The sequence below is a fragment of the Osmerus eperlanus genome, chromosome 3 (genome assembly GCF_963692335.1).
Source record: "Osmerus eperlanus chromosome 3, fOsmEpe2.1, whole genome shotgun sequence".
Classification (NCBI taxonomy): Eukaryota; Metazoa; Chordata; class Actinopteri; order Osmeriformes; family Osmeridae; genus Osmerus; species Osmerus eperlanus.
The window spans coordinates 12,479,864-12,494,574 of NC_085020.1; the positions used below are offsets into that span (position 1 = coordinate 12,479,864).

At 46.3% G+C, this 14,711-nt stretch overlaps 1 protein-coding gene across 6 annotated transcripts in view; it reads right to left on the reverse strand.

The window, feature by feature from the left end:
- The window catches only part of LOC134017569 (hyccin 2-like), a 41,676-nt gene that overhangs the window by 9,689 nt on the left and 17,276 nt on the right, over positions 1–14,711 (reverse strand). For 5 of the 6 annotated variants that reach the window (XM_062457327.1, XM_062457326.1, XM_062457325.1 and 2 more), the window contains 8 exons: positions 12,769–12,860; positions 10,634–10,710; positions 9,904–10,005; positions 7,712–7,891; positions 7,272–7,352; positions 3,861–3,976; positions 3,485–3,580; positions 3,199–3,315 (listed from right to left, as the gene is read on the reverse strand). In XM_062457327.1, the coding sequence (XP_062313311.1) occupies positions 3,199–3,315; positions 3,485–3,580; positions 3,861–3,976; positions 7,272–7,352; positions 7,712–7,891; positions 9,904–10,005; positions 10,634–10,684 (743 nt within the window). In that variant the 5' untranslated portion in view covers positions 10,685–10,710; positions 12,769–12,860. The remainder of the gene's footprint in view (positions 1–3,198; positions 3,316–3,484; positions 3,581–3,860; positions 3,977–7,271; positions 7,353–7,711; positions 7,892–9,903; positions 10,006–10,633; positions 10,711–12,768; positions 12,861–14,711) is intronic. The other variant, XM_062457330.1, reaches the window with a different exon arrangement.

The window sequence follows — 14,711 nt, forward strand, 5'->3', positions numbered from 1 at the left end:
TGATCCTTCTACACCAATAAGGTAGCTGCTTTTTGTCAACATGGATGGATATGGTTGTCAAATAGAGGATGGGACCTTGCACGTTAGTGTTTCCTATGTTTATTTTGCCGTGGCGGTCCGCCACGACTACATTTCTGCCGCCATGGTATCAGAAATAGGGCTGTACAAAATTTTAGGACGTCTATGTGATTGTTAGAGTGCATGTCGGAGAATAGCATGGATACGCGCTTCACACCGCAGTTGAGATTGTGCGTCTTTGAGAAGTTGTATAGCTAACTTGTCAGTTAATTTAAGCCTGTTATTGTATTAGTCTATATTCTTGCTAATTTAAATTAAGTTAACTGGTGATCTGTATTATTCCCCTGCTAGCTAAATTGCACTGTCTGTTGATTCGATAGCGATTGCTGCCTTTGCTTACGTTTGTATTTTCGGTGCATTACTATGCAGAAGTAGTTTTAATGAATAAATAGTGGTTTTATTGTTATTATTTGCTACAGAATGCTTATCCTATCAAGCTCAAATGAAGCAGACAGTGTACATGCTTTCGAGTACCTTAATCGATAGGCTACTGACCAACGTCAATTAATAATTGGCAGCATTTATGCCATTTAGAACATACTTTATGAGTGGAAGGTCTAAGTAGCCTAACCTTATTGCTTTAGGGGAAATAGTACGAAAATATGTGCAATATTACATTAGTTATTAAACTAGGCTATTACATTAACCTGGGGGGGGGGGGGCAGGCAGACAGACTTATGTCGTTGTTGTAACATTCATTCATTCATTCTTCCACAAATGAAAACACTGATCAACCATAAAAACAATCGTAATGAAAAATATTAAATATGATATATAAAACTGTACAAAACAGAATAAGGAATAACAGATTAAGGACACTCAGTCCTCACTGTCAGTGTCAGGACAGTTTTCTCCCAGTTCCTCAGTTTCTTTTGTGTTGGCACAATTACAACAACGACATAAGTCTGTGCAACACAGTCCTGCAGAAAAACATGAACATCTGCCTGTCTCACACGCACTTTTGCAGCCGCAGTGTATCACATGCAAAACACTGTCAGGGGCCGAATTTCTGTTACGTGCAAGGTCCCATCCTCTATTTGCCAAACATATCCATCCATGTTGACAAAAAGCAGCTACCTTATTGGTGTAGAACGATCACGTATCGAACCGTGCCACCAAAATCCTATTACGCTCTGAAGAAACTAGTTCTGCATAAAACATAGACGCAACGATAATCGACTGGAATTTCAGCGACAAACTATTTTTGGTAGCTTAGCACGAATCGTTCTTTTTTATGAGCTAAAGATTGTGTAGATGCCAGACTGTGGAGCGGGAATCATTTTCTAAAAGACTTTTCGTGGTTCACCTTGCAGCCTAAATGGAGCAACTACTCTTTCACTCTTTATTCTCTCCGACTCTCTTTATCTGTTCCTCTTATTATTCTCTCTCTTCTCTCCCTCTATTCAGTGGCGGCCGGGACTTTGCAGAGGCCCCCCCGCAAAGTTGGAGCTCGAGGCCCCTCCCCTAAATCCACTCAAAATGTATCTCCATCCTATCTTATACATTGCTGTCTACCTTTAAATATAGCCTATATTCACCAATGTGAGAGAAATAAAAAAGTTTAAAAATAACAAAAGCACAATAGCAGCCTATTTGTGTGGCATCCTGCGGAAACCCGTCGGATGTCGCGGCCGCGCGGTCATTGCTGGCTATAAGCCATAAAAGATCGAAAATAGTTTTCTGTCAATATTTAGATTTTTTATGTTTTCTATAGTTAACACCCTAAACTTCATTGTAATGTACAAAAAGTATAGCTTCTGAAAAACTGTTAATTTCAACGTTTTTTGGACATGTCAGCTAGCAAGATTTCCAAGCCATTTCAAATCAAATGCTCAGTTTGCTTGCTCTTTTGAGTGCTGCAGCAGCCCCAAACAACTGATCAATGAAGTCAGGCTGTTAAACTTAAAAATAACTTGCTGAGAAGTTATTAATGTAGGCTATACTTAAACTGACATTTACATTCACAACGTGATTACGAACAAAAGGATTTCCTTTCCATATTCGCCACAGAATTAGAATGAAACGGAGTGGAATGCAATTTTCTCGGTTATCACTTTATTGACACAGGACAACTTTAAAATTATGTAACTTCAGTTGTGATAAAGATATCTGAGTGATTTAAACATATTTGTATTCAGGATAGTTTGTAGTTTCCAAATATGTATAATACCCAGAAAGACCCAAATGTTCACGATGTGAAGAGTTTCCGCAGGCCGCCACACATTTGTCATTGTTCAAAACCAAAGACAGCACTAGCCTTCTGATAGTTCAGCACCAAGGATAGCATCGTCGAAATAACACACAATCAATGGAGGAAAGGAAAACATTTATTTTTGCCAATAAGTAGGCTAAGCAACTATATTTTTGTTGGTTGCTGGTGAAGACGTGCTGCTGCTAGCTACCTGCGGCTGCGGTAGTGTGATGTTGATAATATTCCTCTCTGGCTGGTCTAAATAAGTGTGTAATCTTCGGGTGTTTTGCTCGAACTTATTCAGACAACAGTTTATTGCTGCGCTTTTGAGCACCGCGTGCATATTTTCTTTTACTCATGTCTCTACCGTCATCTAGCAGAACGTAGCCTAATGATTAGCATTTTTTAAATGTACGCGTTCAATAGGCGTAATGGCCCAAAAGGCACGTAAGATACGCAAAAGCCATTGTTGCCAGATTCAGGGATTTTGAGACTATTTAGATCTGTTACGTTGCCTACATTACGGAATTCCTTTACCTGGCAGTTGAAACTTGGGGCTCTAAATGAGCGCCCTCAAAGTATTTTCCTTGTTTTTTATAGGCCCAGTCTGTTTTTTGATATGCAGGGCGGGGCCCTTAGGAAGTGGGGGCCCCCCCGCCTTGCGGGGGCTGCGGGGGCTTCCCAGCTGCCACTGCCTCTATTACTCTCTCTCGTCTGAGTGACAGCTCTAATCTACTGGTGTGTCATTTCCTCTCTGAGGAAAGTATTGTTGAGTGGTATCTCTCTCTCCCTCCCTCCCTCTCACTCTATTTTCCTTTTTCTTTACCCCCTCTCTCTTTTCGTCACGCTCTCCCTCCCTTTTGTCTGTGTATGTGGCAGGTACATACATGGTGTGTGTGTGTGTGTGTGTGAGAGAGAGAGGTACATACATGGCATGGTAGATGGCCGTCAGCATCTGAACCATGAAGTCAGGGTCCAGCAGCACACGGTTGCACGGCTCTCTCCATAGCTTCTGCTGCTGCCGTGGAAACCCACACACACACAACCTGAAGCGCACACACACACACACACAGGGATGAGAGATTATATCTGGTGGGTTAATAAACCAGGACAGACTTCTGGGGAACGTTGGGGCAGGGGAAGAAAAGAGAGTAGAGGAAATAGGGAGAGAGAGTGTATGTTTACTCCAGGTTATGGGTGTGTGTGTGTGCTCACCGTGAGCTCATTCTGCAGACAGACTGGTAGGAGGAGAGGGGCATGTAGACCACAGCAGAGTTGTAGCACAGCATGAGGAAGCAGAGCACCTCAAACCTGAAACAACAACTATTCATCTTAGGAATAGCGTCTTAACACAGTGGGCCACAGAGGATCACACCTGTGTCTGTGTGTCTGAGCATGTGTGTGACTGTGTGTGTAAGAGAAAGAGAGGAGGTATAAAAAGGGAAGGACGGGAAGAGGATTGTGTGTATGTGCACAAGAGCGTGTGTGTACCAGTGTTCGTGTATGTGAGACGTTTGGGGAGAAGACGTGCATTTCTGTGTGTCCCCTCAGGGAGGGAGTGTGTGTGTGTGTGTGTGTGTGTACACCTCACCTGTTCTGGGCAGTGAAGGTCTCTCTCTGGGGGTGGAGCCCGCTGTAGACCACCTTGATGAGGTCATGGTGACTCAGAGCTCCTTCCGTCAACGCCATGGAGCCCAGGCTCGAGGGCTGGAGGACACACACAATATACGCAGTTAGAATATTTTGATAAAACTGGATACATTCACCACAGGAGGTCTGCTGTGACAGTGGAGTTCATATTAAAATTCAGCAATACATCACACAAGAGGAGAGAGAAGGAGGAGGAAAGAGAGAAGGGAGAGAGAGCGGGAGAGAGAGAAGAGGAGGAAAGAAAGAGGAGATGGGGAGAGAGAGGAGGACAGAGGAGAAAGAGGGAGATATGGAGAGAATCAGAAAGAGGAGGACAGAGAGAGAGGAGGATACAGAGGTGAGAGAGAGGTGCTGAGCAGACAGGACAGGTAGCTGAGGAGGACAGGCTGGAGGGGATGCTAATGCAGCGTGTCCACAGATCAGCATGTGTGACGTCCACTGGAGCTCTGACGCCCTCCGGCCTGTACACATGGGAGCACTCACGTGCACACACACATAAAAACTGCACACACGCATCGAAAATACTCCCTGCCCCTACCAAGCCCTGCCTCCATCAACCTGACAGCACAGAGAGGAGCACCTCAAGCTTGTAATTACATCCATAAATCCCACCACCACCACACACACACGCACTCAGCAAATACGATGGAACGCTCTATAAACCAGTAACTACCTGGACCTGCTGTACACACACACACACACACTCTCTCTCTCTCTCTCTCTCTCTCTCTCTCCCATAAGGGTGGCAAGCCATCCCTCTTCAGAATCAATAAGTCAGCTGATTGGTTCTGTGGCTAAACACCAGGCTAAATACACACCAGGCTAACAAGCTCAATGGATGGAAAACTTATGATGTTTACACATATACTCCTTTTTAAACTAACCAAACTCAAGTCCTCTTAAAGTGAACCATGAGAAAAGGGACTGCTTTTTGCGTTCACACCGTCAGTTCATTTGAAAGAGGACTCATTGGGTGTGCTCAAGCCTTCGGCGAGAGCACAACCTTTGTTCTCTCACATATATATTTATTATTATTATTTATTTTTGCCCCCCTAAATCTTTGTCAATATTTGGCCTACATAGACAACCTAGGTGTCAAAAGTTTTGTCTTGGTAGCGATTGAGTTGCTTGTATTTTTATTTACGTTCCGTTGCATGGTTTAGGCTCAAGTTAAGTTTTTGTGGCGAAAAGTGAAGCTAACGGTGGCTAATTTGCTAGCCACAGTCACTGACGTTACTAACGTCACTACGTCACTAACGTCACTAACGTCACGAAAACACGCGTGACTACCTGTAGCAGAACATTCGTTTCGCATCTGTTAACTTGGGGGATAGCTAGGCTAACTATAGCTTTACTGCAAGGCAGCTGCAGAAACGCCACAAGCAAAGAGGCCAAGGTGATAACTATTTACTCATTTTACTTTGTGATGTGAAACACAATTGTGAAATGTAATGTACAATATTAGCTGATATTATTAAGGAAGTAGGCCCACATCTACTTTCGGAAACGGTAGTCTACTATTTCACTGAAGCATTAGCATGACATTAGCCTCTGTTGGCAACACATAGCTACTACAGTGGTCTATGATGCATCTGTTTTCAATCGTTAAAATAAACATTCCTCACAAATAAATTTTCGTTGTAGGATTTATTATGACATTACATTACAAGTAAACGATTTGTTGGTGAAATTATCATTACCTGTGGTTTCAAACCAGTGTTGATCACTGCAACGCTGTAGCTTACGCGAGACACACTACAAAAACATCTACACAGCTGTTTATGAAGTCAAACGGCGACAGAACATGTTCGGCACTCCCCTTACTTAAATCAAAAGTCTTTCAATAGGTGAAACTATCTGACTACTAACCTGAACTTCATTGCCACAGCCTAAACTTTGTCAATCTGTTCATGAAAATAATTAATTTCAGCCTAAACCGTACAACGGAACGTTCAATCGAATTCAACCAACGCAATCGCTACCAAGACGAACACAGCAGTAGTCTAGTGTACTGTAGTAGAATTTACCGGGGCAGCTTCTCCACACAGGGCTATATCGCATTTTGCGTTGTTACTGACAATGATCGCTACCAGTGAGCTTTTTATGAATGAGCGATTTTACACTAAATAAATGTCAAGCTTATTTACATTTTTGGGGGCATATTTTCAGTTAGCAGATGGTACTGTTTGAATCGCGATTCCATCTTCTACTGCCCGGTAACGTCGTAGAATAATCTTCAAAGGGGGGTTCTTTATTAATGAATGAATGCAATATGAGTAGGCTAAATGCCTGAAAATAACACGAGAAGGGAAAACTTAAAAGGACGTTTAAGTCATAGAGATTAGGTCAATTTTTACACCGGTCTGCCAAATGTATTCGTTTTGATTCAGCTATGAGGCTGCCTCTTGCAGGGGAAATAAGAAGACATCATATTTCATTCTACACTTCACTCGTATTTTGAGTTGTAAATGAGCAGCAACGATGCTTTTAAATCTATGTAATCTTTATAAATAATAAGTATGCATTTTAATATAAAATATACAGAAATATCAGTTGTAAAAATTTCATTCAAAAACGGACCCATGTGCAACCGACGCAAGCAAGCACACCCTACAATTTCCCCAGAAATTGTACCCTCTCTAGTTTCTTTTGGTACACTTCAGTTCTGATTGGGCCTCAGTCCTTCTGTTCCCACTATCTGGAGCTCAGACCTTTACTGCTTTGGATTATGGGTAGTTTTCACTTGGATTTTTTTCTGATTTAATAACGTTTATCATTTTATATGTTTTTGTGCGTGGTAGACAGTTGCCGTTTGATGTGTTCTCCGTTACATATCTGGAGAAGTGCAGGACTTTCTTCCTCGGACAAAACTACTCCTTGTCCACTGGTATTACCAGCGTTACCAACTGCCATGGCTCCGTGTTTTTTTTTGAATGTACCAGTCAATAGCATGTGATCTGTCTACGGCAAGTCTTGAGGGATAAAATACAATGACAAAGGGCGAAGCGAACCTGGAGTGCTTTGAGTTCACAATGCACATGTTAAGCACACCACAACGCGGACTTGAAGCAAACTGTACTGAGACCACCTGCCGAGGAGGTCTGAGTATGGTTGGTTTCAGAGGGGTCTGAGTTCTTTTGGAGTGTTCACATATGCGCGAAAAATGCTGACTAATCGATCCAAGTTCATTTGGAGGGCTGAAAGGGACCACATTTTCTCCTTCTCCTGATCGCCTCCTCTCCCTATCTAGCACTCCAGATAGGAACACGGAGTGGGAAGGAGAAAGTGGGGGTTGTGATGACAGAGAGGTGAGGTGGTGAGGGAGTGATATGGATGCAGACAGGGGTCTTACCTCGTGGTATACTGAAGGCTTGGACAGAGACGGAATGGTGAAGGACAGCAGCTTACTGTTGCCCTCTTTATCCACTATCTCCTGCAGAGGGCGATAGAGAGGAGACAGGGGGAGAAGAGAAGGGGGAGAGAGAGTGGAGGAATTGAAGGAGAGAGCGAGAAAGAGCGAGCGAAAACGAGAGAGAGCTGTGTTATTAAAGGTTGTCTGGCTGAGTTGGTTTTAACAGTCTGGTGAACTCTGGAGGTCAGCTGTGTTTGGGAGGGGGTCAGAACACTGTCACCATAGTAACAACTTCTGGACACTTCTGGTCCTGCCACCCCGCTTGTAATCCCCCTAGAGTCCCCCCCCCCTGGTCCTAGCACACACCGCTCCCCGCCCTGGTCCTACAGCCCCCCTGGTCCTAAAACTCCCCCTGGGTCCCCCCTGGTCCTAGCACCCACCAGGTTGTAGATGCCCAGCAGTAGGGCTTCGACGCAGCCGTTGCTCTGGCGCTCCCTGCTGGAGGTGAGGCGCAGGTACACCCAGACCAGCTCAGGCAGGAACTGCAGGGTGAAGCGACGCAAGCGCTCCTCTGAGCTCCGGTACAGCTCAAACAACTGGTGACACACAGGCTCCAGGAGCTGGGGAAGTCACACACACACAAACACATGTATATATGTAGGACACGCACATATAGGACACACACACAAATGTAGCACACAGAAAACACACACACAGGACATATATAGGCACACACACACACTCAGCAAATTGTCAGGGAAAATGTCAGACTTCACCAAAAGACAAACCCCTTGCCAGACAGTAAAATCCATTGTGGCATCCGCCAGCTCCCACTTCTGCTCTCAGACAACACATCACTCAGAGGAGTTAATCTAACAATATCAAACAAAGGCAGCCAACCACGGGCCTGACTTGCTAACAGAGCAGTGCCACCTCACGTGTGTGTGTGAGCAGGAATCTGCATAAGGCCTGGGGCTGTCTACTAGCTCTGAGTCTGCCAGCGTTGGGTAGAATGAAGATAGGTTATCTAGTCAGCCAGATGATGGATGGAGTCTGGGAGGATAGAAGAGATACAGCAGCTAGCTGTCTCATACTCCTTCACCTCCATCCTCCTCCGTTCTTCATCCTCCCCTTTTTCTGACTTACTAAGAAGGCATACACTAGGGTTTCTCTCCATGATTCTCTCTGGTTTTTGCTCTCTCTCTCTCTGACAGAGAAGGGCAGATAAGGATGGGGGGGATGAGAGGAGGACAGATAGCAGAGTTAGAAAAGAGAGCCGACTTGGAGAATGTGTTTACACTGGGTTGGAGCCAGCTCAACTGACTGCACACATTGCACTGGACTTTGTACCTGTGTGTGTTACCTGTAATGAGTAACCTTTCAGTACCGAGTTTGGCAGGATGTTAGTCTCTGCACCTAATCTATCATGAGTCTCCAGCAATGCAACACATGCACACACGCACCTCTTCTTGTACCATTTCCCCCAGTCATCAACAGTTGTCGGCTAACTTTAATGGAATCAGTCCTTCTGGAGAGTCAGGGCTTTGAGTGTGTGTGACTGTGTGCATGTGACTGTGTGTTTGTGGTGTGTCTGTGTGTGCGTGTGTCGCTGTGTGTCTGCACTATGGCGAGTAAAGTCTCCTATATAGATATTCAGGCCAGCAGGGGTCTATAACATCTTGTACCCCTGTTATCTGACCTGCAGATTCTTCTGGGTGATGACACATCCTGTCTCCCAGGACAACAGCCTGGCACTGCCAGCTCGCCTGCCCGTCTAACAGCTGGTGTGTGTCTCCCAGCTCTATGTACACCTCTTGAGAGCAGTCACCATTTCATATCCTAAAAACAGGCCTCAATCGAGAAGGTTGGAAGGCCTCCTCTATCCATTTCTCCGTCTTTCTTTCCCTCTTGGACTCTCTGTCCGCCTCTGTTTCTCTCTCCACTTCTCTCTGTCTGTCTCTCTGTGTCTGTCTGTCTCTCTGTGTCTGTCTGTCTCTCTGTGTCTGTCTGTCTCTCTGTGTCTGTCTGTCTCTCTGTGTCTGTCTGTCTCTCTGTGTCTGTCTGTCTCTCTGTGTCTGTCTGTCTCTCTGTGTCTGTCTGTCTCTCTGTGTCTGTCTGTCTGTCTCTCTGTGTCTGTCTGTCTGTCTCTCTGTGTCTGTCTGTCTGTCTGTCTCTCTGTGTCTGTCTGTCTGTCTCTCTGTGTCTGTCTGTCTGTCTCTCTGTGTCTGTCTCTCTGTGTCTCTGTGTCTGTCTCTCTGTGTCTGTCTCTCTGTGTCTGTCTCTCTGTGTCTGTCTCTCTGTGTCTGTCTCTCTGTGTCTGTCTGTCTGTCTGTCTCTCTGTGTCTGTCTGTCTGTCTCTCTGTGTCTGTCTGTCTGTCTGTCTCTCTGTGTCTGTCTGTCTGTCTCTCTGTGTCTGTCTGTCTGTCTCTCTGTGTCTGTCTGTCTGTCTCTCTGTGTCTGTCTGTCTGTCTCTCTGTGTCTGTCTGTCTGTCTCTCTGTGTCTGTCTGTCTGTCTCTCTGTGTCTGTCTGTCTCTCTGTGTCTGTCTGTCTCTCTGTGTCTGTCTGTCTCTCTGTGTCTGTCTGTCTCTCTGTGTCTGTCTGTCTCTCTGTCTGTCTGTCTCTCAGACTCACCTCGTTGTTGGGTTCCTGGATGACCCTGTAGATGGCTGGCACCAGGCTCTTCTTCAGGTGAAGGCTGCCTGCATAGCTGGGGATCTGGGCTTCAGGTAGGGTCTGTGTGTGTGTGTGTGTGTGTGTGTGTGTGTGTGTGTGTGCGGGGCAAGGGAGAGACAGAACCATACATTAGCCAATATTCATAGACAGTTATTAATTTGATTTAAACACATTATTTATATTATTTCAATACATACGCATACAATTCGCATGAACAACAGTAGCACCTTTATGAAATAACATGAATAAGACCCCCTCCCCCTCCCCCCCAGATGAGCCAGTGTCCCTTTAGGGCAGTGGAGTGTGTGAGAGGGCGTGCATGAGGTAACAGCAGGCCAGGGCATGGTCTCTGTGTGAGGATAGAACACTGTGTGCTCACATGAAGGACTTACTCTGACTCATACCACTCCCTCTCTCCCTCCATCACTCCTCTCCCTCCCTCCCTCCACCTGTCCATCACTCTTCCCTCCTCCCCCCACCACTCTCCCTCCCTCTCCATCACTCCTCCCTCCATCCCTCCTGTCATCACTCTCCCTCCCTCTCTTCCCTCCCCCTCCCTCCATCCCACTCCTGCCTCCATCTCTCCATCCTTCCCTGCCACTCCTCCCTTTATCTATCCCTCCCTCTCTCTCCTCTCCATGGTACTGTCATGTAAGCCTGCAGACCGAGCCAGGACAAGAGCACCCACCTTGAATTCTGAGAGCCATTCCTCGACCACGCCACGCTCCGAGCCCAGCATCTTCCTCAGAATCCCCCCTCAACTGCCTGGACAGAGACAGAGGGAGGGGAAGAGAGGTAGAGAGAGGTAGAGAGAAAGAGAGAGGTAGAGGTAGAGAGAGGTAGAGGTAGAGAGAGGTAGAGGTTGAGAGGTAGAGGTAGAGGTCGAGAGAGGTAGAGAGGGAGGTAGAGAGAGAAAGAGAGAGGTAGAGAGAGAGCGGTAGAGAGAGGTAGAGAGAAAGAGATAGAGGTAGAGAGAGAGGTAGAGAGGTAGAGAGAGAGAGGTGGAAGAGAGTACAAGATGGAGTGAAAGTGAGAAGAAAGAGTGTTGGGAGCAGATAGACAGAAACCAGATGATTAGAGTCCAGAGGTGTAAGAGCCCTGTCTCCGCATGAACCTCTCAGGATCTACCAGAGAGAACCCTGTCCCTCCAGCACCATCTAGCCTGCTGGTGAGGGACGCTACAGGGCTTCTACCCCGTGACCTTGTCCACCAGTCGTGTCCTGGGACCAGCTGTCACTCGAAGATCCAGCATGAGGGAACCTACACCGCACTTCTTGTCACATAGCCTCCCACACATTCAGTGCAAATGTCTCTGGTGACATGCTAGCAATTGTAGAGAGGTGACATGAGCAACCCTCTCATCACTCTCTCCTCCCTCGGTCTCTCTTCTCCCCTCACCCCCTCACCCCCCCCCTCATCCCCCTCTCACTCCCCAACCACATCTCTTTTTTTCTTTCCCCCTGTGATTTCATCACCACTGCAGATACCGCCAGAGTCTGGCCACATACACAAACCACCACTTACTTGATATTCCCATGAAGGATATCACTGTGTATTCAACACTGCTTTAGTCAAGGTCACACACCAGGCGTAAGAAAATTGTACAAAAGTGTTTTCCAGGCTAGTCACATGACACAGCTGTGTGGTGTTTACGTCATGCTGGCCTTGGTCATGTCTCAGCTCCAAGGAGACCTTAGCCTTCAGAACCCACCTTCTCCTTCCTCTTGCTCCACAGCACGGTGTGTGGGGAACTAGGAATTAGGGATTAGCTGCATTCATCATCAACTGGAGCTGGGACTGGTGGCAGGGATCACTGTGCTGTTCTGCCATGTAATCCAGTTAGGCCACACACTGGATATGTAGAGACAGAAAGACAGAGGGACCCGCTAGCTACCAGCTACTGTAGGAATGTTCATCCTGACGACATGGGGGTTGCGGAAACATTAGCGGATTGGACTTGATTTGGGCTGACTGTACTGCAGGTACATGCATACTAAATGTTCCAATGCTCCTCTCTCTCATACATACGCAGTTCTTACGCATCTTCCAGTGTCCCTTCACTCTTACTCCTCATACTCCCTTTAAGCCCCCCCACCTCCCCCTACGCTCTCTCTAAACCCCCCAGGCCTGGGCATCTGCTGTACCCACAGCATGCAGGATTCAGAAGTGTTCAGAGGTGTTTAACAGTGTTTAAAGGTTACCCATGCTGAACTAATCCAGCATGAAACCCTGGTCCCACTCTGCATCAGGCTGATAGGATGTTACAGAACAAAATTAGAAGAGCAAAACAAGATAAAATATTTTACAGACTGAATACAATAGATAAATAGATGGAATACAGAAGATGGATACGATGTGACAGGTAGATGGAGAGCGAATGACAGAGGAAGAGAGAGCGAGCGAAAGAACGGCAAGTCCTCTCTACAGTGAGATGAATATCTGAATCATTCATATCTTTCTTCCGGGCCATTCCCACATCCTTCAGACTTCAGGAAGGCTGCTGTGAGAGAGAAGCACTGCTCCGAGAAGCTGTGTTCAGCTCTTTCTGAAACGCTGACTTCTTCCTTTTCCCTGGCCTCAGTCACACAGTCTAACTCCCAAGAAACTCTCCAGGGAATCTGTTCCCATGCAGACCAAAGTGAGGGGGACAGTTTTATGATGGTCTTGGTAACTGTCTGTATGTTGTCCAGGGTGGAAAGGTGTTGTACCCAACACACAGGGTCTGGAAATGTTGCTAGTGTTTTACTGCTATTGTCAATCCTTGCCCTCACTCACTCCTCAGAACTCACCTCTCTCTGATCCCCTCCCTCCCTCAGAGCTCACCTCTCTCTCTCTGTCACCCTGTCTCAGATCTCCAGTGGGAGAAGAAGCCGGGTGTCTGTGTTGTCACACATCGGTCAGTCGCTGAGGGTCACCTGCACAAAACAAAACACCAGTCATCAATCAACCAATCAAACCATGATTAATTAACCAATCAGTCAATCAATGTCACCGTGCAAAAGACAAAGACGTGTTGGTTTATGAGGGGGGTGGGGCGTGTTCATTATATATACTGTACACAAGAATGTATTCCATGTTTACAGCTTGTGTGCTCCAGAGTTGCATGTTCTGTTGGCCTTTAAGAACTCGATATAGTGAGCACACACCCACTGTTACTCTTAGATGAAATACCCTCAGCTAGGATCCATAAGTGGCTCTTTCTACATCACAGGGCCACAAAACAAGAGGTCCATTCTGAGAGTTTCAAACATATAGGCTACACACACAAACACACACGTGCACGCAAGCACATACTCGCACGCACAGTTTAGCTGAAGGACTCTTGTATTAGCATGCCAGCGTAAGCAGAGATTACCATGCGGTCTGGAGCTCAAGTCCTAGCCCCTTCCACAGGGCCTGTACCGAGAGCTTTGAAGCAGCTATTTTCCATTAGGAGATGAATAGGACTCATGCTATGTTACTCATCAGGGTGCAACGACCTCACTGAGAGCTGATGATAGCAGTACGCAACAGCTAATAACCACAACCAATGCAGGAAACTTAACTAGCCTACAAAGTAAAACCCTATAGGTATGTCATGGTACTTGAATTGCATTTTTCAAGTTACACTATACGTATAACATGAAAACATGATATATGTGTGACTTGATATATGTGTGAGTGTGTCTGAAAGTCATGTATTATGATATACTTCATCCTGTACAGTACTTCACTAGCATCCTTCTCTAACTATTTTTGAAGACACCAGCGTTGTGGTCACACAGCCTTCATGACCTTCCTCTGAGCATTGAGGACCACTTCACATCCAACCAACATAAGAGCCAGATGGCTGGAGCCAATCTGGCTCCAGCCATCTGGTGTCGCTCTCTCTCTCGCTCTCTCTCTCGCTCTCTCTCTGCTGGGTGAGGCCTGGTCATCAGACGCCAGGTCTTAGTCACCTGTCCTCCAGCCACCCGTCTAGGATTGGAACCAGCGGGGAACCATGAGGAGGGAAAAGAAGGCTGCCTCACACTGGAAGTGACTCGAATTTCGGCCTGCAAGCGTTGCCCTGGAAACAAAAGTTTGACGCTGCGGTAAAAAAAAAAGAAAAAAAAAAGAACACAAAGTCAAAGACAAAACTAAACCTGAGCCGTGTTTGTCGTGACCAGTGTCTCAGGGCCAGGCCTGTGGTCTGTGTTATTCTCCTCTTTCTAGACTGTCCAGTACAGTATAGGTGGCAGTGTGATCATGTGACGGGGATCTCTGGCACGTCACCCCTCTGTGTTCACACAGCCATCATCAATAGCAACCGTGACAGCAGGCAAGTGGCAGGAACAACAGACAGGAGATAAAACAACCGGAGTTCCTCTTTTAGTTCTGGTAAATTAGCAACTGTGTGATTGAAGCCAGCCAGCCATGACTGCAGAGTAGAACTTCACCCCGACTCACTTCTCCTCACACTGTCTCCCACTGCAGAATCACACACCACAGCTGTTGACTAAACGTGTGTGAGAGGGTTCAGCTCATTAAGCTCAACCAACAATCAGGTGTTCAGTACTGCTGGGTCTAACTGTATCATGAGAATCTGTGGTAGACAGACATGGAGAAAGACAGACCCAGAGAAAGAAAGAGACAGAGAGAGGGGGGGGGGGGTGAGAGAGACAAGCTTTCCTGTTTACCCCACTTCAATCATTAGGACACAATGTGTCCTGGAACAGAGCACTGAAACATTGTTTTGGTACACCACCAACAATAGATTGCTACCTTTACCCAGTGTACTCACTCAA